General features: G+C 39.5%; 2 protein-coding genes across 2 annotated transcripts; both read right to left on the reverse strand.

Annotated features, from left to right (window-relative positions):
- Positions 1-1,992, reverse strand: LOC104428563 (phytosulfokine receptor 1-like). Its single transcript, XM_039302637.1, has one exon. It carries the CDS (start codon positions 1,990-1,992, stop codon positions 1-3), a length of 1,992 nt encoding a protein of 663 aa, XP_039158571.1.
- Positions 1,993-21,953: 19,961 nt separating this feature from the next.
- On the reverse strand, positions 21,954-24,053 carry LOC104420845 (phytosulfokine receptor 1). The gene has a single exon (XM_010032622.2). It carries the CDS (start codon positions 24,051-24,053, stop codon positions 21,954-21,956), a length of 2,100 nt encoding a protein of 699 aa, XP_010030924.2.
- Positions 24,054-26,635: the final 2,582 nt, after the last annotated feature.

The raw sequence follows: 26,635 nt of genomic DNA on the forward strand, positions 1-26,635 counted from the left end.
TCACCGTCTACGTTGTCCCTTGTCAAGCACCCATCCTGAGAGGAAACAGAGGCTTACTGTCCAGATGAAACCTACGGCTGCTCCGATCCCGAAAGCCATCTGTGAATATGGGGTTCCGTCGGTCGAAGCCTCGTCGTTTGGAAGCTCATCAGATGGTGGTTTTGCTTGTGATTGACATGAGCGTGAGCTTGGTCTACTAATACGGAGGCCGATGTTTCCTTCGAAGCTCGAGTCTGGAAAGGTCGAAAACTGGCCTCCCAACGGAACTGCGCCGGAGAGCTTATTGTATGACACATCGAAAGCCGATAGGAAAGTCAGCTTCTGGAAGGACGAGGGTATTTCTCCCGTCAAGCCGTTGTGGGACAAGTTTACTTTCTCCAAGCTTTGCATCCCCGACAAGCTATTCGGTATATTGCCCGACAATTGGTTGTTTTCCAAGAAAAATACTTGAAGGCCCTTAAGGTTTCCAAAACTTGGCCAAATCGGTCCATTGAGCTTGTTGTAACTTAGGTCCAAGGTTGATGGAAAGTTCCAGAATTGGTTGTATGTCAAAAATCTTCCATCTTTCTGCAAAAGGAGTGGCACATTCGATGGAGAGCCTGCAGGAGGGAATGATCTGCTACTGTTGATGCAACTTGGCAGTTCGCTTAAGCTCTTCGGTATGTCTCCGGTGAATGAATTTTTCCTCAAATCCAAATAAAAGAGGAACCTAAAATCGCCGATCCAACCAGGAATGCTTCCGCTTAATTGGTTCCATGAAAGATCCAGCAGTCGCAAGTTTTCGCACCCCCTTAACCACACCAGTATCGACCCTTTTAGTTGACTGCTGCCTATCGCGAACACTTTCAGATTCGGAAACAGCAAATCAGCATGTCCCAACATTTCTTCGTCCCGGAAACTCGCAGTAAGGACCAATACACTTAAGTTTCTGCATCGCTGTAATATATGCAGAGCACTAGACAGATCACTAATTTTAGTACGTGGAAGAGATAGCAGTGTAAGTGCCTGGAGGTTTTGGAAACTGGAAGGAATTGCTCCGCTTAAGCGATTATTCGCGAGACTTAGAACATTCAATCTATGACAAGTAGATAAATTTTCAGGAAGGGCACCTTGGAATAAATTGGAACGGAGGTTGAGAGAAGTAAGACGAGCCATTGAAGAACAGTTGATACTAATACGACCATCAAGAGTATTGTTGTACAAGTTTAGTGTGGAAAGGGATGGAGAGCTCATCAGTGAAGGCGGCAACTGACCATAGAAGTTATTTGACTTGGCAGCAAAGTGCTCAAGCTTCCGAAGACCCCCAAAAACGTCTGGAAGTACTCCAGAAAACAGATTGTTAGACAAATCAATCTTGACAACATTAGAGAGATTACCAATCCTTTTGTGCAGCGGTCCTGAAAAGCCATTGTCCTGAAATTGGAGTTCGCGCAGGTGCTTGAGTTGGAACAGTCTTTCCGGCAAGCTCCCTGATAGACTGTTCCCATTGAGGAAGAGACGCTGAAGAGAAGTGCAGTTGCCAAAATTCCCAGGAACTTCTCCATGGAACCGATTTTTGGCGAAATTGAGTGACTCAATAGAGTGTGATCTGTCACATATTGTTGAGGTGAGAGAACCTACGAAGTTATTATCTGAGACATCCAAAATCCTTATACGGGGTAGGTGGATGTGAAGAGGACAGGAGCCCACGAATTCGTTCCCGCTCAAATCAAGGACCTCGAGATTCTGCATCTGAAAGAGTTTATCTGGAAGATAACCATGGATGTTGTTATGGGAAAGATTAAGAGTGCTCAGCTGGTCCAAATCTGCCAAGGATTCACATATTTCCCCGGCAAGTCCTCTGCCATGAAGATCCAAGCCAATAACCCTCCTTTGCGTCGCGGTGGAGTTATCACACGTGACTCCAGCCCAAGAGCAACATTCACTGTCAGGATTAGCACCCCAGCCATCAACAGGTGAGGCCACATACTTGCGAAAACCGTTCAGCGCCATTAAGTCATTGGAATTGCAAGACAGATACTGGCTTTTGGTTATATGAGCCTTGCAAAAGATAGCCAGAAAGATGAAGGCTAAACGGGAAGTTGAGTATTCCATTGCTGGCAAGTGATAGCAGCAGGCAGCAACTAGGGTCGAGATTATGGGGTTCACATAATCTGTCTTCCGAGTGTTAAAGATCATGAAACAAAGCTCGTGGAAGTAAAGTCTACACAAGCAAACTCAGCAAATGTTGCTGTTTTATCAAAGAGAAAGGAGGAATATGCTGCTGCTACAAGAAAGAGTAGTAAGTCGACAGCTGTATTAGCTACAAGTGCACATGGAGTCGATGGAGGTTCAACTAAGAAGAACAGAGTCGACAAAGTTAGAAGCACAACTCAGAGGTCAATTCAGAGCTCCACATGTTCGAATACAAATGGAGCTTTATTAATAAAGAACCGTTATTCTGTTCTACAAGACTAACGGAATAAGCAACAGTTTATTTTTTCTGTTAATTCTGTTTCTTCCTTTGTCGACTCTGTTCTTCACATGTGTATTTCTGGGATACAGTGAATGTCACAAAGGATATCGTTGGCTTCTGCCTACTAATGGACATATATGTATGTATATATATATCAGTTGCCATGTGGTGTTTGATGAAAGAGTCTTTCCCTTCACTAATAGACTAACAACAAAGTACAATCAATGTATTGCTTTGTATCAACAGTGGATAGATGAAGTTAATCTTCTAGACTCCACGAGTGCCGAACAAATGAGGTATCACTCAAATGAATATATAGGACATTTACAGGATAATGGAATATTGGAAAATATCCACATCAGTACATCATATCCTGCTACAATATCACAAAATTCACATCTCTTACAGTCACAGTCTCACTCAGCCTATGGAGAACAGGCAGGTCCTATTCAAACACCTGAAATATCAACTGAGATCACTACTGATCAAGCACAATTCGATTCTCCACCTAATACACAAGGTACACTCTTTGTTCACCCCATGCAAACACGACTAAAATCTGGGGTTGTAAAGCCAAATCTTAGATATGCATGTTTGGCTGAATATAAGGTTCCTCTTGAACCAAAATCAGTTAAGTCAACATTGGCAGATAAAGGCTAGTATAAAGCAATGCAAGATGAAATGGATGCTTTGTATAAAAACCAGACTTAGGAATTAGTTCCTCGAACTAATCAAATGAATGTCATAGGTTGTAAATAGGTGTTTAAAACTAAGCTCGCACCTAATAGGAGTCTTGACAGGTTAAAGGCTCGGTTAGTAGCTAAAGGATTTCATCAAGAAGAGGAGTCGATTTCACATAAACCTTCAGTCCTGTTATTAAACATGCCACAATTCACATAGTTCTCTCTGTGGCAATGATGAAGCATTGGTCAATACATCAACTTGATGTTAAAAATGCCTTCCTACATGGAACATTACATGAGACAGTGTATATGGAGTAGCCACCAAGTTTTATACATCCTCAAAAATCTCAATATGTGTGTCTCCTTAAGAAATCCTTATATGGTCTTCGACAAGCACCAAGTGCTTGGTTTTATAAGTTTAGCAATTTTCTTCTTGAAAATGGCTTCTTTTGCAACACAATTGATCCTTCACTTTTTGTGTTTCATAATGGATTTAGATACAGTGCTTTTGTGCTCTATGTAGATGATATTGTGTTAACTGGCAGCTCAGATCAGTTGCTATCTAAATTGATCAAGTCTTTAAGTCTTCAATTCCACATGAAAGATCTTGGATACCTTCATTATTTCTTAGGAATTGAAGCCAAACATACATCCCAAGATCTGTTTCTTTGTCAGACAAAGTATGCTCTTGATCTTCTTACTCGAGCTAACATGAAAGAGTGTAAACCTATTTCAACTCCTCTGTCCTTGAGATCAGCCATCATGGCAATTGATGACATTCTCTTGACCAATCCACTTGAGTATAGAAGTCTAGTTGGTGGTCTTCAATACCTCACCATAATTCGACCTAATCTTGCCTATGCAACAAATCTTTTATGTTAGAAAATGCAGCAGCCAACACTTGGAGATTTTCATAAGCTAAAAAGGGTTCTTCGCTATGTTAAATGAACTGTTAATCTTTGTATTTTCATCCATTCTAACAGCTCTATGAACTTATATGGATTTTTTGATGCTGATTGGGCTGGATGTAATGCTACTAGGCGATCAACTACTGGTTTATGCACATATCTTGGCTCTAACCTCATTTCCTGGTCAGCTAAGAGACAACCTATTGTGTCTTGTACATCAACAAAAGCTGAGTACCGAGCTCTTGCATCAAGTACGGCTGATCTTACATGGATCAACTTTGTTCTCCGTGACATTGGCATATGTTTGTCTGCACAAACAATTCTATTTTGTGACAATAAGTCTGCTATTTCTCTTACTGCTAATCCTATTCTGCATGCTCGCACTAAACATATTGAAGTGGATTTTCATTTTGTTCGAGAGAAAGTGTCCTCAGGGTCCCTAGTTGTTCGATATGTTCCTACTACTCATCAGCTTGTTGATATCTTTACTAAATCTTTATCCCGTTTAGCACACTCTACTCTTCGCACCAAATTGAGTCTGGGTTATATACCCCTTCCCAATTTGTGGGGGGATGTTAAAGATCATGAAACAAAGCTCGTGGAAGTAAAGTCTACACAAGCAAACTCAGCGAATGTTGCTGTTTTATCAAAGAGAAATGAGGAATATGCTGCTGGTACAAGAAAGAGTAGTAAGTCGACAACTGTATTAGCTACAAGTGCACATGGAGTCGATGGAGGTTCAACTAAGAAGAACAGAGTCGACAAAGTCAGAAGCACAACTCAAGGTCAATTCAGAGCTCCACGTGTTCGAATACAAATGGAGCTTTATTAATAAAGAACCGTTATTCTGTTCTACAAGACTAACAGAATAAGCAACAATTTTTTTTTTTTGTTAATTCGGTTTCTTCCTTCTTCATGTAGTATAAAAGAGAGAAGAAGGGGAATATGTGTATCGAGCTCTCAGATGAACATTTTCTTCAACTATTCATTGAATACATAATACAGAGGATTAGAAACACTTTCAATTCATCGTTGTTTTTCTTCTCTGTTCATTCCATTTTTTCTTCACACCGAGCATGATGATAGATTGGGAATGAAGCCAACCATTGACTTGACTTGTATAGCAGAAAGAACCAGAGTAAGGAGAACAAACTGTAAATAATTCTACATCTTTGAAGATGACTGGTCGATGTGAGTAAGAAAAGAGCTGTCTTGGTCACTTAAAAAAGGAGAGAGAAAGAGAGTGGAGACTATGCTGTGTCCCCAGAAAGTGTGTAGGGTCATTTGATGGACAGGTGCATAGAACGGGACAAAAGCATGTTTGATGGGAGGAAAACTATACTAATGTCTTTGGGTGCGTTTGGAATTGGCTTTGCGAAGGGCTTTGGGCTTCCAAGGATACTTAGGCCAAAGTTTGGGTGTTTAGGAACAACTTTCAAATTCCCATTAGGCCAAAGTTGGCCTTCTCAAGGTTGAAAGCCCAAGGCAGGTGTGAGGGTGCCTTGGGCTTTCAGCTTTTTCGGCATACAAGAAGTACTATTCATTTTTTTTTTCTTCCAAAACCATCCTCACTTACTCTCGATTTTTCCGATTTTGCCCTTGTCATTGTAATGTTCATCTTCTTCTCTCGTTGAGGTTGGCTGACGGGTTGCTCGAAGCCGTGAGCGGCCGACGACGGCTTGGCATGGTCGCGGTGGCCGTGCAACCGTCACTGGGGAGTGGTGCAACCGCTGCCTTGTTTGGGTCGCGGCGATCGCCGTGGGTCGCGGTAAGGTTTGGGTCGCGCGACCTCGCCACCCTCGGATCTGGGTCGAAGAGGTCGCGCGACCTCCCGCGACCTCGCCGACCTAGATCCGGGCGGCGAGGTCGCATGACCCCATCGCGACCTAGAGCCGGAGGCGACGAGGTCCTCCCGCGAGCTCACCACCCCAGATTTGGGTCGCGGCGGGGTCGCCCGACGTCCGACAGCCCTCGCCGAAGGTCTCCCGACTCTTGCCCTTGCCGGTCAATTTTTTTTATTTTTCTTTTGATAATTTTTTTTATCACAAAAGTCATTTGTAAATATAATTCCCCTAAACACCAGTTTGCATTTTGCTCAAAGTGCTTCACAAAGGGCTTTCAAACTACAATTTACCAAACATAGTTTGCATTTTGAAAAACACCTTTAACTCAAAGGTCTTTGCATTTTTTAAAGACTTTCCTCAAAAGCCTTCCCAAACGCACCCTTTATCCGTCTGTCTCAACTCATAACGATCATTTTTCCTTTCTTTGCCTTTCACCAGGGTTGATCTTGTGACTATTCCCAACGATTCTAAACCGGCCCAAACCTGGCACCACCGATGGTCACCGGCATTGCCCTCACCACTTGGTGGCGCATTTTCTTTTACATTTTTTTTTTTTTTTTTGTAGTCTGCACTTCTCTCTTCTTCTTTGGCACTACCAAGTACCAAAAGGGATCAGAATCTGTATCAAATAATTTTTGCTCTGACTGCACGGCAGAAATGACGTCATGATATCCTCGCGTTTGAGGGTGGAAAGACTTGTCACTAGATTGAGAGAACAGCAGCAGAGAGGTATGAGAAATGCCATCAAGTTTGATACCGTTGCAGGTATTGGTGACACAAGTCTTCAACCCAAAAATGCTTGAAATCTCCATCCACGAGCCATAAGACAAACTTCACCTAAGACCATGTTAAAATGGGGGTAAAAAATCGATGAAAACGTAAAAGGAGACATCATGGAGTAATAGGAGTGAGCACCAACGTTCTCTATAGCCCAGCTAAATTCAGTTAAGAAATTTTTTAGCACTAAAATTGGCATCATACGAAAATTATGACATTTCTAGTGTCTTTTTCCTTAGAAAGTTGGCGATCCCATTGGCAAGCAAGAGACTTAAGCTTGGAGAGGAGGAAGAAGGAAAGCTCGGGCCATGAGAAAAGATAAGACATTTAGCCATGATGTAGGAACTAGAGCATCATAGCAGATGGGGTTGCTCAAGCGTAACCAGACAGGAACATTGACGCACTTTTGAATTTAAGAAATTGATGACACAGACAAACTTGGTAATCATGATATTTCAGAACAAAAGTCTTCAAAAGATAAAGCAGATCTTTTTCTTTGTTGTAATGACCATCACGCCCCAATAAAAAACGAAAAAGAATCAAAGAAAAGGAGAGCCCATTACCTACCACTAACGACTTTCATCATTTTCATGTCGTCGATACCAACTTTTTAATCTCTCTCATACGACCATATCTTCTTTTGCTATCCTTCTCTTTTCTTCTCTCTTTTGTTGTGTATTTATAATATATTCACGCTCTTTAACTGAAAGGGCACATCCAAAATGCAATCTTTTTCCTTGGCTTTCGACTCCTAGTGTAGAACCATCTCGTTAATTGCATCTACCGAGAATACCCATTGTAATGCTTAGAATAAAGTAATATGTAATCTGCTTGCAATGATCTTTTGAGCAATTTAAAGTTTCTTTTCGATGAAATAACAGCTTTGGCAAACAAAAAGAGAAAAAAAAATCGTTTTACTTTTTCCTCCTTTCATTGCTTGCATCTCCCCTGACGTTGCCCATTAAGAACTCAAACAATTTCCCTAGATGAAAATAATGCTAAAAAATGAGTTACGTTCAAAGGACGAAAGCATCCACCTTTTGAAAACTGACCAGACCAAGTTTGGAAATATGATCACAAGCATATGGTGATAGGCGACTACTTAATCATAATTCATAATCAAGATCACAGGACAATTAGATCTAGCCATATAAATTTACAAAATCCCAAACACGATGAGTTAACCATGTTCCATAAGAACAACATTTGTGACTTTTAAAACGCAAAATAGAAACCAAAGGGAATTATTAACACTACCTACTATCCTCAAGTTTAACAAGATAGCACTGTGCACGACAATTACAAGGCCAACTAATGACGTTTCATAACTGTTACGTTACTTTAATTGAGTTTTTTTTTTCTGGATTTTATTCCTTTTTACTTACATAAGGGCGTTATGATCACAGGACAATTAGATCTAGCCATATAAATTTACAAAATCCCAAACACGATGAGTTAACCATGTTCCATAAGAACAACATTTGTGACTTTAAAACGCAAAATGGAAACCAAAGGGAATTATTAACACTACCTACTATCCTCAAGTTTAACAAGATAGCACTGTGCACGACAATTACAAGGCCAACTAATGACGTTTCATAACTGTTACGTTACTTTAATTGAGTTTTTTTTTTTTCTGGATTTTATTCCTTTTTACTTACATAAGGGCGTTATGGTCATATATAATTTATATTTAATACAAACACAATGGGCGTAAGGCTTCTATTACATTAAAAAAAAAAAAAAAAAACCTAGAGCCTTCTCTTTGATTTTTACATTCTCATTCTTTCTTCTTCTCCTCTCTATTTCTTCTCTTTCTTCTTTCTCTCCTGGTACTTGTTGTGGGCTCTCTAATAAGCTTTGTGACATGGTATTAGAGCAGATCCGACCTATGTAGAATCGACATGGACACGCAACATGCGACACGACACGACACGACACGCCGACACGTCATTTCTTAAAAATAGAGAATTTCGACACGTTCCGACACGTTATATATTAAATATAATTTTATATATAAATACATAAATAAATAATAATAAAATAGCCTAGAATTAATTTACACGAAAAATATTAAATAATATCATTCATTATTTTAATTTGTTACAATAATACACAAAACTTAGAGGAAAAAAAACATTGTTTAAAGAAAATGCTGAAATGATATTTTTAAATTTATTTATTTATCATATATGGCATTTTTTATTACTTCTTTCATAGTAAAAGACTTTAAAAAAAATAAAACAATTCTAAGAAAAAAAAAACTGAAAAAAAAAATTGATCCCGTGCGTGTATATTTATAGCAATTTTATTATTTATTTTGTGTATATTTATATTTTGACCCCTCAAGTATTAGAAATTTTTAAAATTGACCCTGTGCGTGTCGGAATCGCGTGTCGGAATTCTGGACTCGCGTGTCGGAGAGAGTTGATCACGTGTCGGATTTTTCGACACTCGTTGATCGCGTGTCGGAGCGTGTCGGACACGTGTTGGAGTGTCGGACACGACACGAAGGCTTCCGAAGAGTGTCTGTGCTACATAGGATCCGACTACCTGATTCCTCGATCTTATTACTGGTTTGAGAGTGCCCTAATAACCTTATTCCTTCTCTAGTGTGCAGCCACCTAAAGTTGCAATTTTTACCTGTTTTCTCTCCACATCTCGATACATATAAGACCAAAAGATATCAAATTCATTAGGTTTGGTTTGTGACCATGGATTACTACACTTACTGATTAGCGAATTCAAGAATTAGAGTACTTCGTTGATTATAGTTGATTGGTCTTGCTGGATTTCCATCAAAAAATATAATTGTTTGAATTGAGATTTCTTGTCAGTTATTTTCTTCTATACAACAGCCTATATTTATGAGATTTCACCATCCCTTTGGTTAATTGATGGAGCCAATTACATCTTTTCATACGTTGGTATTGCCGTTTTAGTTCTTGCACTAAAGTTTCAGCCTTCTTGATCAATGGTAGATATATTTATATTGAGATTATCATTATGAGTAACACTAATGCCAAAGGGAAACTCAATTATCTTACTACAGAAACCCTTGCTAAAAACTCTAAAGACTATAGTGATTGGATGAGAGTGAATGATACACTTTTGGTGTGGTTATGGAATAGCATGGAACCATCCATCGCTGCTAATGTTGTGTTCCACACAACTACCAAGGGAGTGGAATGATTTTATAGAGAGTTACACACAAGACAATAATATGTCTAGAGTCTATAAACTATATGAGAAGATCTTTAATTTTAAACAAGGGAACAAGTCTCTTGGAGAGTATTATAGTATGTGGGAAGAACTCAATCTTTATCAGCCCATCACCGCTCTTGAGAGACTTAAAACGCAGCGAATTGAATTTTAAGTGGCCAAGTTTTTGTCTAGCTTGAATGCTAACTTGTTGTCACACCCCGAACCTCGAGCGCGCACACATCCCTCGATGGTCGACTAAATTGCGACATTCCCAGGACGCATCGCGGACCCATTCGTTTTATGCACATGCAGAAGTGAATTAAGTAATCTCCAGACAACAACAAGCAAGGGATAGAAAAACAGGACAACCAATCAACACAAATGACACTTTATAAACAAATCAGGTTTGTATACACACGAGTCTAAATCAAAAAGAGCTATGGAGCCTCCTAAGCTCTGGACTATCCAGTCATGGGCTCCGGGTCCATCACAACACCATTAGGAGTGTCGATATCCATAAGGTGCCCTACTTCCCATTCCCCAGTCCCGACGGGAGGTCTGTCAAAACCCTGTAAGGGACCCTCCTGACCCCCTTGAGGAAAGTTAATGAACCAAGCTATGAATCGATGAGGTATTAACTAAGATAGGCCCTCCTTGACCGAGACCGTGGACTCAACTAACTCCCGGGTTAAGGTGGTACTGGGAATAAGGAAATAGGAGTGCTAAAAATCCATCACCTGCGGGACCCCATAACGCACATGGCGTACCTCCATCTAAGGACATAAAAATGTTTAAACCACGACGGGGTGAGAGAATGTCTCAGCGAGTCTACACCCTAAACCCCGATTATGAGGAAATTCACCTAGAGGCAGCCTAAACAAGTACCATATAAGACTTACCTCACCTCAGCACCTCCCTGCACATTAGCATATCTCATATACATATGCATACAGTCAATGCACTCAATAATTGGAACACTTCAACTCATATATCAATCAATCACAGGGGTCCCAATTATAAGGCCAAATCGTTATGACACGTCCCATTCCGTGCCATACGATTTCGTCCCATAATCAGGCGTGGTTATCTCACTCATTTAAGCGTTCCAATTGACTATGACCCAATGGTCACGACCAACTCAACAGTCGGCAGTCATTCGGCATAATCGGGCGTCGTTCTCGAAAGAGCATCGTTCGGCATAAACGCATCGTGACGGATTCCAATAGCGATCACACGCACATCCAATCTCGGCCAAGGACATCGTGCTTTGCACTCAAATGCCTCAATTTTAAATAATGTACTTGGCATATTTTCTTCATATTAAAAACACCCGGTAAAATAATTGTGCGTGGACATATAGTCAAATCGCACCATAAAATGTGATATCCTTTCATTTTAAAATTCCACGATTTTATATAGTACTAATAGTAGCGGAAGTAAAAATCTTATACACCTATTTCTAAAGCATTTTCGCATATTTTAACAAAAGCACATACATGAGATAAATGGGCTAATCATATTAACCTTGTACCGTGCTCTAAATTTGGTTCTAACATTCTTTGGGTTCTAAGCACAAACGTATGATGTCTTCGCAGCAGTGGTTCTGACGTTCTTTAGACTCTGACCACGAACATCTAATGCCTTTCGATAATACTAATTATAATGTTCTGACGTTCTTCAGATTCAACCCCACAAATGTCAGACCTCTAGTTCAGACACACCACCAATTCTCACATTAAATAGAAGAGAGGAATTGAGAGATCTCACAACTATAATTGTGCTAGCAATTACTCTTGTGTGTAAATGGTTTGGTTGATCACTATCAACACTCTCAATTATTGATTGTCGATCCTTATGTGATTTGCTCTCTGTATTACCTTTTATAGCTAGTGTAGATCATATTTAAATCGGCTCATTATTTCTAAAACCATTTTAGAATTAATACGACTGTAACTTCTGACGGATGTAAGTTCTAATACTGTTTCAGACACTAGTTTGGGCATTAACTATGTAATTGTTATAGAACATTATTCTAGATATTTATTTATAACCATTACAAGTCTTTATTATATGTACTAACTTTATAACTATTATAAATATTCAATTTGATTGTTATATTTGAAACTATTTCTGAGCATTAATTGGTCATTTGAATTTGAAACCATTATTAAATTGCTCCTTAATTCTGAAAACGTTTCAGATCATTAATGTGACCGTTAAGTTCTAAAACCGTTTTAGAACTTTAATGTGACCGTTACATTTGAAACCGTTTCATATCTTTAATTTAGTCATTAAATCTAAAACCATTTTAATTTATTAATTTGGCTATTGATTTTGAACTCACTTCAGATTATTAATGATGCCATTAATTCTGAACTCATTTCAAATCATTAATGCATTTATTAATTCTGAACTTACTTTAGATTTGATCATTGACTTTGAACATGCTTTAGATCTTTGATTCGACTGTAAAGTCTGAAATCCACTTTAGACTTTGTAAAGTTTGAAGCCCCCTTTTCAGATCTTTTATCTTTTAGCCCAATTCCGATTGGCTCAACTTGCAAATATATTTGCAATGTTCTCTCTCTCTCTCTCTCTCTCTCTCTCTCTCTCTCTCTCTCTCTCGTTCAAACATCATTCTAATTTGTTATGATGGGTGACATCTTAGGTTCATCACTGAGCTGGCAGCAAGACTTGTACTAACACATTGGCATAACAAAGAGAATTGATTGTCCAGATCAATCTCTTGTTCCTACAAACCATGAGTGACATCTAGCAATATATCATGGCTAATCAGACAGTGCAAATGCTTCAAGAACATAATGAACTTGTCAGCTTTGGTGACCATGTAATTCGATCCTTCTGTCTCACCATGCCCCGATCGAACAAAGACCATGGAATTATTGGTCAAACCACCAATTTGATTATATATCCAAATCTAATTAACATGTATTCTATGAGACATTAACTATTCATTCTTGATTATAACCTCGGCCGAGGATTTCGATACAATGTCACAATTAGATCGCATAAAACATCAATCTTTTGTGTGTGTGTGTGTGTGTGTGTGTGTGTGTGTGTGTGTGTGTGTGTGTGTGTGTGTGTGTGTGTATAACAAAAAGACAAATTCCATATTACGCACACATGTGCCTTCATATGTGAATAAACTATGACCATCAAGTATAGAGATGGTTCAACAAAGCATCAATATGGGCACTTGTGAACCATAGCCATCCAACATACTGTGAAAGCTAGTACGAGCACTTAAAGGGGGTGAATAGGTGTGAAAACAAATTTTGCAGAGTAAAGAGTATAATTTTACTTTTAAACCAACTCTATTTAACAATAGATTATGAAAAGGAAATTAGACTCTAATAATCAAATAGAAATACGATCAAAGTAAAAGAGCTTAAGGAAGAGAATAAGAACACAAGGTTTATAGTGGTTCGGCTTAATCCAAGCCTATGTCCACTCTTCCGCACTGACAGCCCACCGGTTGGATTTCACTAAGAATCAAAAGAGTTGTTACAGTATAGCTCTTCCTTGATTCCACAGTGTAGAGACTCTACTACACTTCCTTACACTTCCTCAAAGTCTCATAGAAGTATAAACTCTCTTTTGAGTACAAGTTTACGCTCAACAATTGAATTGACAAAGAACAAGGAGCTTCAAACTTTAGAATTCTTCTATTGCGCACACAGTCGAATAACTGGAACATCTTCCTTATATACTCCTCCATGCCTTCATACCCGTTGGCACTTACCAAAGGAGCTCTTCTAATCTACCCGTTAGACAGAATCATTTAGGGAGATTTCGAGTTATTTAAGGGATATGAGGATAGCCCACCAATCCTGCTCGCCCATATAATCAGGATCTAGGTTTCCATAAGTAAAACCTTCCAAGTATACTTCGCCAATCAACGGATCTAAATTACCCAAATTGAAATCAAAACGAATAATAGATTCCAAGATGCTATCTCCAGCCGAGAGATCTTTCTTCAGTCGATAGAATCAAATCCTTAATGAAATACTCAGTTCTGGATAAGTCTTCTTTGACGATCTAGAAACTGTCAATGAGGATAGACTTTGAATCTTGAGTCTTGCGGTTCGGCGGTCTTCAGACTTTGACTAAAGAGTCTGCAAGTCTTCAGACTAGACTAATGGAAACGTTTTGTCAGCTTCAAAACACACAAGGAGGTTTTCTCCAACACATACAAGTCAGTATCATGCCTTAGGTCTAAGAATTTTACACCTGACCAAAGCGTGAACAATCAGACATTGACCTTGCTAAAAGCTTTCATGTCGCCAATCGTTCTATACATATTATGTTCAGTGAACTTGCCTGAGACAAGCACTTGTGTTCTAGCTCGGATATCACAATACCCAATGACTTGTGACTCATCATCCTCTCAAGTATCCAATACTGATGGTGAAGCTTAAGAACACATTGATCTCAACATGATCATTGTTATCCTCTCAATGATCCATCAATCGGGATCTGTTTAAAGATTCAGCATAACTGTAAACCTGTCACATATATTCTTAACGTCTTAAGAATAGGTTCAGTTGTAACTAATCTTATGGACTCTTTCATGTAATTAGGACGATGGATGAATATTTATTTGCCATTAAATAGTCCCTAACATGCAACTATTATATGGTTGCTTTAGGGCATATAGCTAATAGAGTATTCCATTGCAGGCGAGTGATAGCAACAAGCAGGCAACTAGGATCGAGATTACATGGTTCACATAACCTATCTTGCGAGCATGATGATAGATTGGGAGTGAATCCAACCATTGACTTGACTTGTATAGTAGATAGAACAAGAGTGAGTGGAGGAAATTGTAGGTAATGCTCCATCTTGACCGGTTGATGCGGAGTAAGAAAAGAGCTGGCTTGGTCACTTGAAAGAGAGAGGGCACCATGCTGTGTCCGCAAAGTGCGTAGGGTCATTGAGATGGACAAGTGAATAGAACAGGACAAAGTGTCCACAAAGTGCGTAGGGTCATTGAGATGGACAAGTGAATAGAATTGGAGAAAGTAGGCGCCCTTCATGGCAGGAAAATAGAACAAGAATGAGTGGAAGAAACTGTAGGTAATGCTCCATCTTGACCGGTTGATGCGGATCAAGAAAAGAGCTGGCTTGGTCACTTGAAAGAGAGAAGGCACCATGTTGTGTCCGCAAAGTGCGTAGGGTCATTGAGATGGACAAGTGAATAGAACAGGACAAAGTGGGCGCCCTTCATGGTAGGAAAACTATACTGACGTCTTTATCCATCTATAGCAACTCATGACAATCATTTTCCTTTTCTTTGCCTTGCAACAGGGTTGATATTCCTGATAATCCTAACCTGGCCCAAACCTGGCACTACCGGCGGTCACTAGCACCACCCTAATCACTTGATGTGTTGAAATATGTCTCGAGTTTAAGTTTGTTGAATATACTCCATCCAAATTGAGTTACGGATAAAGTTCAAGACAGGATCTTGCATGATGGGAATCTATATTGGTGTCCTGATCAAGAACGTAATTTGTTCGGCTTAGTAAAAATAGAAGCATGCAATTTGGACTTAGGTTTATCGAACTTGGAAACGGCATTGGATAAGGTTTGTGTTAAATCTCACGGAAATCTATCCTTTGCGATATTGGCGCGATATTTCTTGTTTTAGTCCAAGTTGAAAAAGTAAATTGTGGGCCAAGAATTTCAAGAAGTCCGCGTCTATATAAATTCTCATTTATCAAGGTATTTCTTCTTTGACCTATTCTTGAAGTGCCGAAGTTGATGGAAAAGAACCAGTGGGACCCAAGAGCTGTGGTTGACGTAATGAAACGCCACTGTATGTGAATGCTTGGGCACGCTATTATCAAAATCTTCAAGCGCCGTTCATTGAGTGCTTGGCATTGATTTTGTTCGTGAATTACGTCAAAGAAAAATCAATTAAATCTCGTAGTAAGATTTGTATATAATTCATTCAAGATATTGAAAGATTATTTTGTAAGGAATTGTGGGACTAAACATTGTGTGTGTTATTGAATGTAATTGGGGCTTGGGAAGAACTGAGAGTATTTGAATAATTCGATTGTGTCAAATCCGTTGTATTATTTGATCTATAGTGAAATTCGCCGCTGCCTTCCCCGTGGACGTAGGTCACTATGATTGAATCATGTAAATTCGATGTTCGATTTATTTTTTTGTTTTGTTTATTTATTATTTGATCGCTTGCTTTCCACAACAATTAGTATCAGAGCCAAACTTGGCTAAGTTGAAGCAAATCAATGGCAGTAGAAAAAGGAAAAGTGAAAATCAATAGATTTTATGAGAATGATTTTGGTTTATAGAAGATGCAAATTGAAGGTTATTTGTATAAGATGAAACTGCACTTGCCTCTATCTAGGGAGAAACTAGAGATGATGAACCAAACTAACTGGGAATTGCTGGATAGATGAGATATGGGTGTTATTTGGCTGAAGTTGGCTCGTAACATTGCATTTAACATCGTGAAGGCAAAGACCATTGTTGATTTGATAAAAGCCTTGTCGGATATGTACGAGAGGAGCTCTACACTCAATAAGGTCTATTTGATGTGACGTCTCTTTAACTTGAAGATGAGGGAAGGTGTGTTAGTTGCAAATCATGTAAAGGAATTCAATGTAATTGTTAGTCAATTGAGTTTAGTTAAGATTGACTTTGAAGATGAGATACGTGTTTTGATTATGTTATCCTCATTGCTTAATAGTTGAAAAACTACTATTACTGCTGTTAATAATTCCTTTGGGTCAACAAGCTTGACATTTGATAGAGTTCGATATTTAATTATGAGTGAGAAAATTTGTGGAAAAGAATTTGACAAACTTGTATCTGCTACTTTAGTATAAAACAGATGAAGAACTTGTATTTGTTAGTGAGAGTAGCATAAACATGAATAGACGCAGTCAATCTAGGATTGGTGGTATTGTCTGTTGGAAGTGTGGCAAGGGAAGCATCTTAGAAGAAATTGCCTTATTAGTGTACGGATAGTAGTAAACTACAGTTGGAGAACAATGTTGAATGCAATGTTATAAGTGTTGGCGATGTTAGCATCAGAATGCATAATGGTATTGTGAGAACATTTACTAATACATGCATGTTCCAGAGTTGAAGAACTTGATTTCCTTGAGTGCCCTATATTTAGCCGAGTATCGATATTTTTTAGAATATGGAGTTTTGAAAGTTGTTCAAGGTGCTTTGGTGATAATGAAAGAAATCAAGCATAGTGGCATGTATGAATTTCAAGGTGAGATAGTGACAAATTTTGCCGTGAAGACGTCAGATGCATTTGCTTGAGAGTCTGAATTGTAGCATATGATTTGGGGCACATTAGCGAAAGAAGCCTGAAGGTTTTAAGGGAACAAAATATGTTATGTGGTTATGTTGCTAATGAACTGAATGTATGCAGATGCTACAACTTAGATTAACGGTGGAAAGTGTAGTTCAATATGGTTATTAAAGAAACCAAGAAAATTGCAAAGTTAATTAACTTGAATATTCGCAGGTTGTTACGGTTTCCTTTCAGGAAGAATGCTAGATATATGCTAACAGTTATTGATGACTACTCGAGAAAGATGTGGATGTTTGTGCTTAGGCACAAGTTTGATGCTGTTGTCATGATCATGCAGAGGAGAGCTTTGATAAAAAAAGAGGCTGGTAAAAACGATTAAGCATATGTAGACATATAGTAGCACGGAGTTTTGCTTGAAGCTATTAAATGAATTATGCATGAAGAAATGCATAGTAAAACATCGCACTAGTACTAATGAACCCCAACATATTGCGAAATTGATAAGTAAAACCTTACTAGAGATGACCCGTAAAATGCTCTCTAATGTTGGTATGGTTAGGGAATTTATAGCGGGTGCGCTTAGTACGGCGAGCAATGTGATGAATAGATCCCCATCGACTAAGATTGGATGTCGGACTTCTGAAGAATTGTGGTTAGGCAATGTTGCTAATTATTCTATTTTAAAAATATTTAGTTGCCTGTGTTATGTTCAAGTAAGTGATGATAAGCTCGATAAAATGACAAGAAAGTGCATGTTCTTAGGTTATACACAACGTGAGCAGGACTATCGATTTTGATGCTTGGAATTAAATTCATATGTGATCAACATAGAAGTTATATTTGACAAATCTCCAATACTTTTGCTTAGGAGTGATTATAGCAGTATTCATACCAATCTGCATGATGTTTAGTTCAAAGTGGAGTTGCAACCAAAAACTCCCGAGCTAGCAAGTACTAATGAAGTAATCGACATAGATGATACTTATAGTAAGTAGAGCATATAGAGCTAACAGTTGCTGTAACGACTCCTATTGATGAGATATATGTTCGATCTTCTAACAGGTGTGGATGTAACAATGGTTTTGCTTTATTTACGGAGGAGGAGTTTGTGTTGAAAAATTCTTGTAGAGTATTAAAGGTGCATGTGGAGTTAGTGGTCTAATGAGATCCTCGGTTATGGCAAAATTTAAGCAAGGTTTGGATTTGAAACATATCTATGGTGATTGAACCCATTAAGGGCTACAGGAAAGTAGTAACGGAATTAGTTTTTCAATGAAGTGATTGTGACTTGGTTCAAATGTCGAATAAAAATGAAGATTGTTGAAAAATGTATCGAATTTGTGCCTGTTAAACGAACTTGATTCGAATTGAACTACAGATAAAATTCAAGATTGGATCCTAGCTAATGTGGAAATCTCATCTATATTGGTGTCGCGATCGAGAACGTAATTTGTTTCCTTTTATGAGTTGGACTCGATTAAAAAAAGAAGAAGCACGCAATTTGGACTTGGGTTTACCGAACTTGGACCCGGCATTGGATGAGGTTTGTTTTAAATCTCATGGAAATCTATCCTTTGCGATATTGGTGTGATATTTCCTGTTTTAGTCCAAGTTGGAAAAGTAAATTGCACATGATAATGCTCAGATTCCATCAAATGCATAATAAGATTCATTCACCTCCAGAGTGAAAATTGTCAGAATAAAGAAAGTACTCTCTGGTGGTTTGAGATGGGTGAAGGCGAACAAGACAAATTATAAGAATCTATTGTCATGCTAGCCTGCACATAATCCAACACAATTATTTTATTTTTATTTTTATTTTTTGGTGAAAATTCAACACAATTATTTTTTTTTGGTAAGGGAAATCCAACACAATTATTTATGGCCAAACAAACGAAGAAAACAAATAGTTGAACTTTGTATTATTGGAATGCAGTAACTGAAAAGTGCTGAATGCTGAGAAGGCCCACCTGTAATTACATCTTCGACATTTATACCACCTCGATCCTTCATACATTTTTACAGCTCCAGACCTTATTACAGTCCCCTTCAGTGTAAGAAGAATACCTCGATGCTTCACTCTCACATGCCCAATGCTCGGGAAAGTCTCTAAATACAGCACAAAGCAACGAACCATTCAAAAAATAGAGGGTAGAAGTAGATGGTAAACAACCAGAAATTTCTTTTAAAGAAAGTGCACTTTATATTGAAAAGAGAAGCAAACCAGGGCATTCAAGTGGAGATCCACTGATGTTGATGCGGATGTGAATGAAATTCTTCTCAATTCTGTCTTTGATTTCCTTCAAGTTCTCCAATAAAACTCTCTGCAGATAAACATTGCCATATCAACTCAACATCTCTTTCATGCAAGTCCACAGCCTTCAGGCTTTGACTACGAATAGGCTTTCATATAGATATCATAAAAGATTTCTCTAATGAATGTTCACTTGATAGGAGAAATTAAAAGTTCATATACAATTAAAATTGCATGCTCATGTCTCTCAGATTTACTGCTCAACATAGAGTCAAATGGCCACAGTAAAGTTGCTTTACCCCTCAAAGAAAGAAGAAATTAGATGGAAAAATTTTCTGTCATTCATGTCACACTAACATACAGATTGGGATCAAATTCATGCACGTGAATTGCTTTTTGTATCATGGGAAGATCACGGTTTCAACATTATCTACTGAATCAGGAGGAAGCTCTAACGAAGGACGGAGAAAAAAAAATCAGAGAAATTTCAACCAGAATTAGAGGAACTTGTGGTCTGGCAGTTAAATCAAGACCAGTGTGGGAAAACTTCCAGGGAACGAAGTTGAATAGAATCTATCCGCACCATGTCATGAACAAACAAGTAGAGATTATGTTCACCAAAATAACATGTAACACAAACCCAAAACTACCCTAAGGATACCAGTCCAACCACAATCAGGTGGATCACATCCAAAGGAATATTAAAGCATTGTCTTCTGGGAATATGACTCACTACTCTCTAGTCTCTACCCACACTACACTTCACAGCATCTTCGATACCTTACGTAGGACTTGAGTCTCGCAATCACATGTAATTTTAGAGCAAAACTGTTAAGCCATACTATGCAGAAGATTGGGCTACACAGATAAACTACTCTCCAATGCATTAAGTCCACAAAACCAGACAGCCGACCCATTCATACAGGAAAAAGGAGACGGCCGGTGAACGCACATGGATGTTTAGACGACGAGGGACTACCACGACAACTTCCTTCCACAATCATTGGAAAACATCCGTTTCGCCCTTCCAATCGCTTCAAAGTCGATTACCATTTTCTCAACCGCGTTTCAAAATACCGTGCCACTTAGGGCAGCACAGAGGATCCATCCATCGAATTAGGGAGGGGATAAGAAAGGGGTGAAGCCACGTACGTGAGCCCAAACGGCCCCGTCGTCGAAATCGTTCAAGCACTGACTAGGCTGGGAGAAGACGAGGCGGGCGAGAGGAGGATCGTAATCCACGAGCTCTGCAAATCTGCAAAAATGAATCGGCAAAAAAAAAAAAAAAAACGAGGTATTCAAGAAGAAAATGTTGGACTTGGACAGTCGTACATCATCATCATCATCATCATCGAATCGAAGGAAGATTACTCGATGTGGAGAGGGTAGTGGAGATTGGGGTCGGGAGAGAGAGCGATGGAGCGGAGCTGGTCCGAGTAGAGGCGGATCAGGAATGCCGCCATCGATTTCACGTGAGGGCTAGGGTTCTTCGCCTTTGGCGTCGGCTCCATGGATGACTGTAGAGACATCGCGAGTGCACAGACAGAGAGAGAGAGAGAATGTTGAAGCGAATTCGAAGGAAGACGAAGGCAGCTTTTGCGCGGGAAATTGGGAAAGATCTTTTCTTTTCCCTCTGGGGATCGACTTTTTCCTCCGTATATATGGACCCGCAAGCCGGAAATGAATTAATGATTTTTTTTTTAATTAATGATTTTTTTGAATTAATGATTTTGAAAAATATATATTTTTAAATGATTGCTAATATTATTTGAAATAATTAATTTATAATTTTTTTTATTATAAACAACCATTCGTATTTAAATATTTTCATGAATAATGAAAAGAAGTTCATTAATTCATTTTTGTAAAAATATGAGTCATTAATTTTTAATTTTTTTCTAAATTATTCCTTCTTTACAAAACAAATTAAAATAGAGATATGCTTCACATATTAAGATTGATAAATTAATTTGGTAGTTGATACGAAATACAATCAATCTTCCTAAATGATATATTTATGTGTCATATCAAGTAAATCATTATCAGCATACTCAAATATTACTCAATAACTAGATTGCAAGATAAAAATTCATGATACGTTTCTGTGAAGTGGCTAGTGAATTGGGTAGTGTGTGTGTGTTCGGCTTTATATGCAATCTCAATAGCACTTTGATTTTTTTTTCCTCTTCTATTTATTTTATGCTATTCTTCGGAAAATTTCCTTTATATGTAAAAAAAATACATGAGCATATATGGATTTTTTCATGTTCCCCATATCTATCCTTAAAAAAGTAAAGACGGAGGAAAGTTTGACATAACTCTATATTCATGCTTGGAAAAGAGTACATAGAGAGCTTATTTATAAGCTTAGATAGACAAGATTAAAATAAGTCAAATTAGATCTGCATAATCAAAATAGATATAAAAAATTATAGAAAATATCTAAAATATCTCTACAAGATTTTTTAAAATCCCAGTATTGCTAACAGCTGCAATGTGGCATTTTTTCACCGTCTACGTTGTCCCTTGTCAAGCACCCAACCTGACAGGAAGCAGAGGCTTACTGTCCAGATGAAACCTACGGCCGCTCCGATCCCGAAAGCCATCTGTGAATATGGGGTTCCGTCGGTCGAAGCCTCGTCGTTTGGAAGCTCATCAGATGGTGGTTTTGCTTGTGATTGACATGAGCGTAAGCTTGGTCTACTACTACCACAGAGGCCGATGTTTCCTTCGAAGCTCGAGTCTGGAAAGGTCGAAAACTGGCCTCCCAACGGAACTGCGCCGGAGAGCTTATTGTATGACACATCGAAAGCCGATAGGAAAGTCAGCTTCTGGAAGGACGAGGGTATTTCTCCCGTCAAGCCGTTGTGGGACAAGTTTACTTTCTCCAAACTTTGCATCCCCGACAAGCTATTGGGTATATTGCCCGACAATTGGTTGTTTTCCAAGAAAAATGCTTGAAGGCCCTTAAGGTTTCCAAAACTTGGCCAAATCGGTCCATTGAGCTTGTTGTGACTTAGGTCCAAGGTTGATGGAAAGTTCCAGAATTGCTTGTATGTCAAATATTTTCCATCTTCTTTCCCCGAAAGGAGTGTCACATTCGATGGAGAGCCTACAAGAGGGAATGATCTGCTACTGTTGATGCAACTTGGCAGTTCGCTTAAGCTCTTCGGTATGTCTCCGGTGAATGAATTATTCCCCAAATCCAAATAAAAGAGGAATCTAAAATCGCCGATCCAACCAGGAATGCTTCCGCTTAATTGGTTCCATGAAAGATCCAGCAGTTGCAAGTTTTCGCACCCCCTTAACCACACCGGTATCGACCCTTTTAGTTGACTGTTGCCAATCAAGAACACTTTCAGATTCGGAAACAGCAAATCAGCATGTCCCAACATTTCTTCGTCCTGGAAACTCTCAGAAAGGGCCAATACACTTAAGTTTCTGCATCGCTGTAATATATGCAGAGCACTAGACAGATCACTAAATTTAGTTTTTGAAAGAGATAGCAGTGTAAGTGCCTTGAGGTTTTGGAAACTGGAAGGAATTGCTCCGCTTAAGTGATTCTGCGCGAGACTTAGAACATTCAACCTATGACAAGTAGATAATTTTTCAGGAAGCGGACCTTGGAATAAATTGGAACCGAGGTTGAGGGAAGTAAGACGAGTCATTGAAGAACAGTTGATACTAATACGACCATCAAGAGTATTGTTTTTCAAGTCAAGTGTGGAAAGGGATGGAGAGCTCATCAGCGAAGGCGGCAACTGACCAGAGAATTTATTTGACTTGGCAGCAAAGTGCTCCAGCTTCCGAAGACCCCCGAAAACGTCTGGAAGTACTCCAAAAAACAGATTGTTAGACAAATCAATCTCAACAACGTTAGAGAGATTATCAATCCTTTCGTGCAGCAGTCCTGAAAAGCCATTGTCCTGCAATTGGAGTTTGCGCAGGTGCTCGAGTTGGAACAGTCTTTCCGGCAAGCTCCCTGATAGACTGTTTCCACTGAGGAAGAGATGCTGAAGAGAAGTGCAGTTGCCAAAATTCACAGGAACTTCTCCATGGAACTGATTTTCGGCGAAATTGAGTGACTCAATAGAGTGTGATCTGTCACATATTGTTGAGGTGAGAGAACCTACGAAGTTATTATCTGAGACATCCAAAATCCTTATACGGGGTAGGTGGATGTGAAGAGGAAAGGAGCCCACGAATTCGTTCCCGCTCAAATCAAGGACCTCGAGATTCTGCATCTGAAAGAGTTTATCTGGAAGAAAACCATGGAGGTAGTTATGGGAAAGATTAAGAGTGCTCAGCTGGTCCAAATCTGCCAGGGAATCACATATTTCCCCGGCAAGTCCTCTGCCATGAAGATCCAAGCCAATCACCCTGCGTTGTGTAGCGGTGGTGTTATCGCACGTGACTCCAGCCCAAGAGCAGCATTCATTGTCAGGAGTAACCCCCCAGCCATCAACAGGTAAGCCTGCACACTTGTGAAAACCGTTCAGCGCCGTCAAGTCATTGGAATTGCAGGACAGGTTCTGGCTTTTGGTTATATGAGCCTTGCAAACGATCGCCAGAAAGATGAAGGCTAAACGGGAAGTTGAGTATTCCATTGCAGGCAAGTGATAGCGGCAGGCAGGCGACTAGGGTCGAGATTATATGGTTCACATAATCTGTCTTCCGAGCATGATGGTAGATTGGGAGCGACGCCAACCATTGACTTGACTTGTATAGCAGAAAGAACAAGCGTAAAGAGAAGAAACCGTAAATAATTCTACATCTTTGAAGATGACTGGTTGATGTGAGTAATAAAAGAGCTGGCTAGGTTGTAAGAATAATATAAAATTGATTGTTGAAAATTTGAACGCGTTGGCTGTCAGTATTCTTCAAAATGCGTTGATTTATGGTGGGTGTCAGTAGAAGAACGAAAACAAATCTTGAAGCATGACCTATGGTAGGTGCCTGAAGAAGATTGAAGACCAGGAAGCTATAAGCATTTAATGAGGAGAGCTACTCAAGCATCAAGACAAAGAATGTAAACAAAAGTCTTTCGAGGAATTTTCCCTGGATTGCTACGGGTGTCTTCATGCATTTATTATTTGTGTGCTCTTTCTTCCAACTCTGTGGACTTTCTTGTTTTCCTCATTTCGTGTTTATCAAGTACGCATCCAACCACTTCAAAAGGTCGTGAACTTCGGATCCATAGTTGTACTAGATTAAAAATGTCACGTACCCCAACCCCATCTTCAAGGTCACGAGTGACAAGGGTTATTTTTGCGACGTCCCAAGCTCGTCGCTGTCTCGATTCTTTTTATCTTGTTATCATACACATGTGAAAACGTGAACAAATGACTCCTCGAACAAACAATAGCTGGTAGACTGAGACATACATCACACAGAACATACTGATTTATATTATAACAATACTTTTACAAGCCCTTTATTTACGGGCCGTCTTTTTTTTTTTGCATCACACTATAGGTTTTCCACATAGGCCAAGGGAATTCCTATCTTCTCTAGCATGACTGCACTCTCAACACTGACTTGAGACTTTCATACCTATAGGACTGAAAGATGAGGGAGTGAGTTTTAGGGAAACTCAGTGAATAAAATTCCTAGTTCTCTACTAGGTAAGGGTGTGCATGGTTCGGGTGGGCGATTCCTAGCCTAAAACCGGGAACCGCCCGCGAAGGACCAATTCCAAAAATTGGAACCGGGAACCACCGGTTCGTTGCATGGATCCACTTGAGAATCGGGCTGTCGGTTGAGTCCGGTTCTCAAGTGGATCCATGGAACCGATCTCACCAATAATGATATCGTTTTCTAAATCCTGCCGTGAGTACTCTTCATATTGAATAATATTTTTCTTTAAATTGAACTTGCTTAATTAAGGGTACCATTTTTCTTTATTTTTTGAATCATTTCAGTTGAAATCTAAAATATTCTTTTAGTTCAAGGTTATGAATGATTGTCATATGTAAATCGTCTTTTCTTTTATCTCATAACAGTGCTCAATCTCTTACAACCTTTGCTTTATTGAATTCTTTATGTAGAAACAATTCCACCAGTACATTTCTCTCTTCCCGCTATACTGTTCACTCCTCTCTCTCTAGGGCACGATCGGGTCCCTGTTCACACAGCTATGGTTTTCTGTTCGTCCCGAGACTTCTAGCCGTTCGTTTGGGCCGTTTTTTGGAGGGAAGGCTCCTCTGGCATCTCTCCACGGCTTCACCGAATGGATTTCCCTGGTATGCTCCATAAACCCTGATATGGTTTTCGCGTGGTAGGTTTTTGTGGTTCTGTTGTGGGTTTCTGCTGCCCATGGCCTCTTCGTCTGGTGAGGGTGTTGGGTGGACAGGAAAAGCCCATTTAGCTTCGGATGGTTCTGTTGGACAAAGCCCCATAGCCATTCCCCAAAGCTTCCCTCCCTTTGCGTCCTTGGGACATTCGGGCGATCTCAACTTAGGCCCTATTTCGATGAAGGAAGGACAGCGGTTCTCTCTAGTGGCCACCAAGCTTTCGATGGATCTCAGGGCCAGTCCCATGCCAAATCCTCCTCTAAGAACTAGCGAGCTACCAACCAGAAGCTGGAAGCTTCAAGTCGCCTCCTGCCCGATCTTGCGCCAACGTCGCAAGGTTAGCGACTAAAGGATATGACTTATCCTATATCCCCTCTTCCTTTGTTGACAGCAAGCTCGTTGTCAACCTATTTGAAGAGATGCTTGAGGCCACCGATCCAAAATGACACGAATGCCTTGTGGGGGGTACTACTTTAGGAGGAAACTCCCTTTTGAGCTCACCGAGTCTGCCTTGAAACACACCTGAGGTCTTGGCCAATGACCAGGGCTTCTTCTTCTTTCACATCCCCGACCCGGAGTTTGGAAGGAAATTACTTGAAGATGGCCCTCTTACTATTGCTAGGGTGGCCCTGATATTACAACAATGGAAGCCACTGCTGGATTTGAATATAAGCAAACCACAGTTCTGGTCTGAATTAGGTTGAAGAATCTTCCGCATGAATTCTGGTCGGTGCCAGTGATTAGTGCCATTGCAAGTGCTGTTGGGAAACCCCTCTATGTGGATCAACGCACTGAGCATATGAAGATGATATCCTATGCCAGGGTGTGCGTAGAGATCTATACTAAGTAACAAAGGTACTCCTCAGTTGATGTGGTCCTCAATGGGGTGTCGCGGG

Source organism: Eucalyptus grandis, chromosome 9, assembly GCF_016545825.1.
Source record: "Eucalyptus grandis isolate ANBG69807.140 chromosome 9, ASM1654582v1, whole genome shotgun sequence".
In the NCBI taxonomy this organism is placed as follows: domain Eukaryota; kingdom Viridiplantae; phylum Streptophyta; class Magnoliopsida; order Myrtales; family Myrtaceae; genus Eucalyptus; species Eucalyptus grandis.

What these genes read in the sequence shown, in the direction of transcription:
- LOC104420845 (XM_010032622.2), bottom strand. Translation starts at nt 24,053, where the DNA reads ATGGAATACTCAACTTCCCGTTTAGCCTTCATCTTTCTGGCGATCGTT.
- LOC104428563 (XM_039302637.1), bottom strand. Translation starts at nt 1,992, where the DNA reads ATGGCGCTGAACGGTTTTCGCAAGTATGTGGCCTCACCTGTTGATGGC.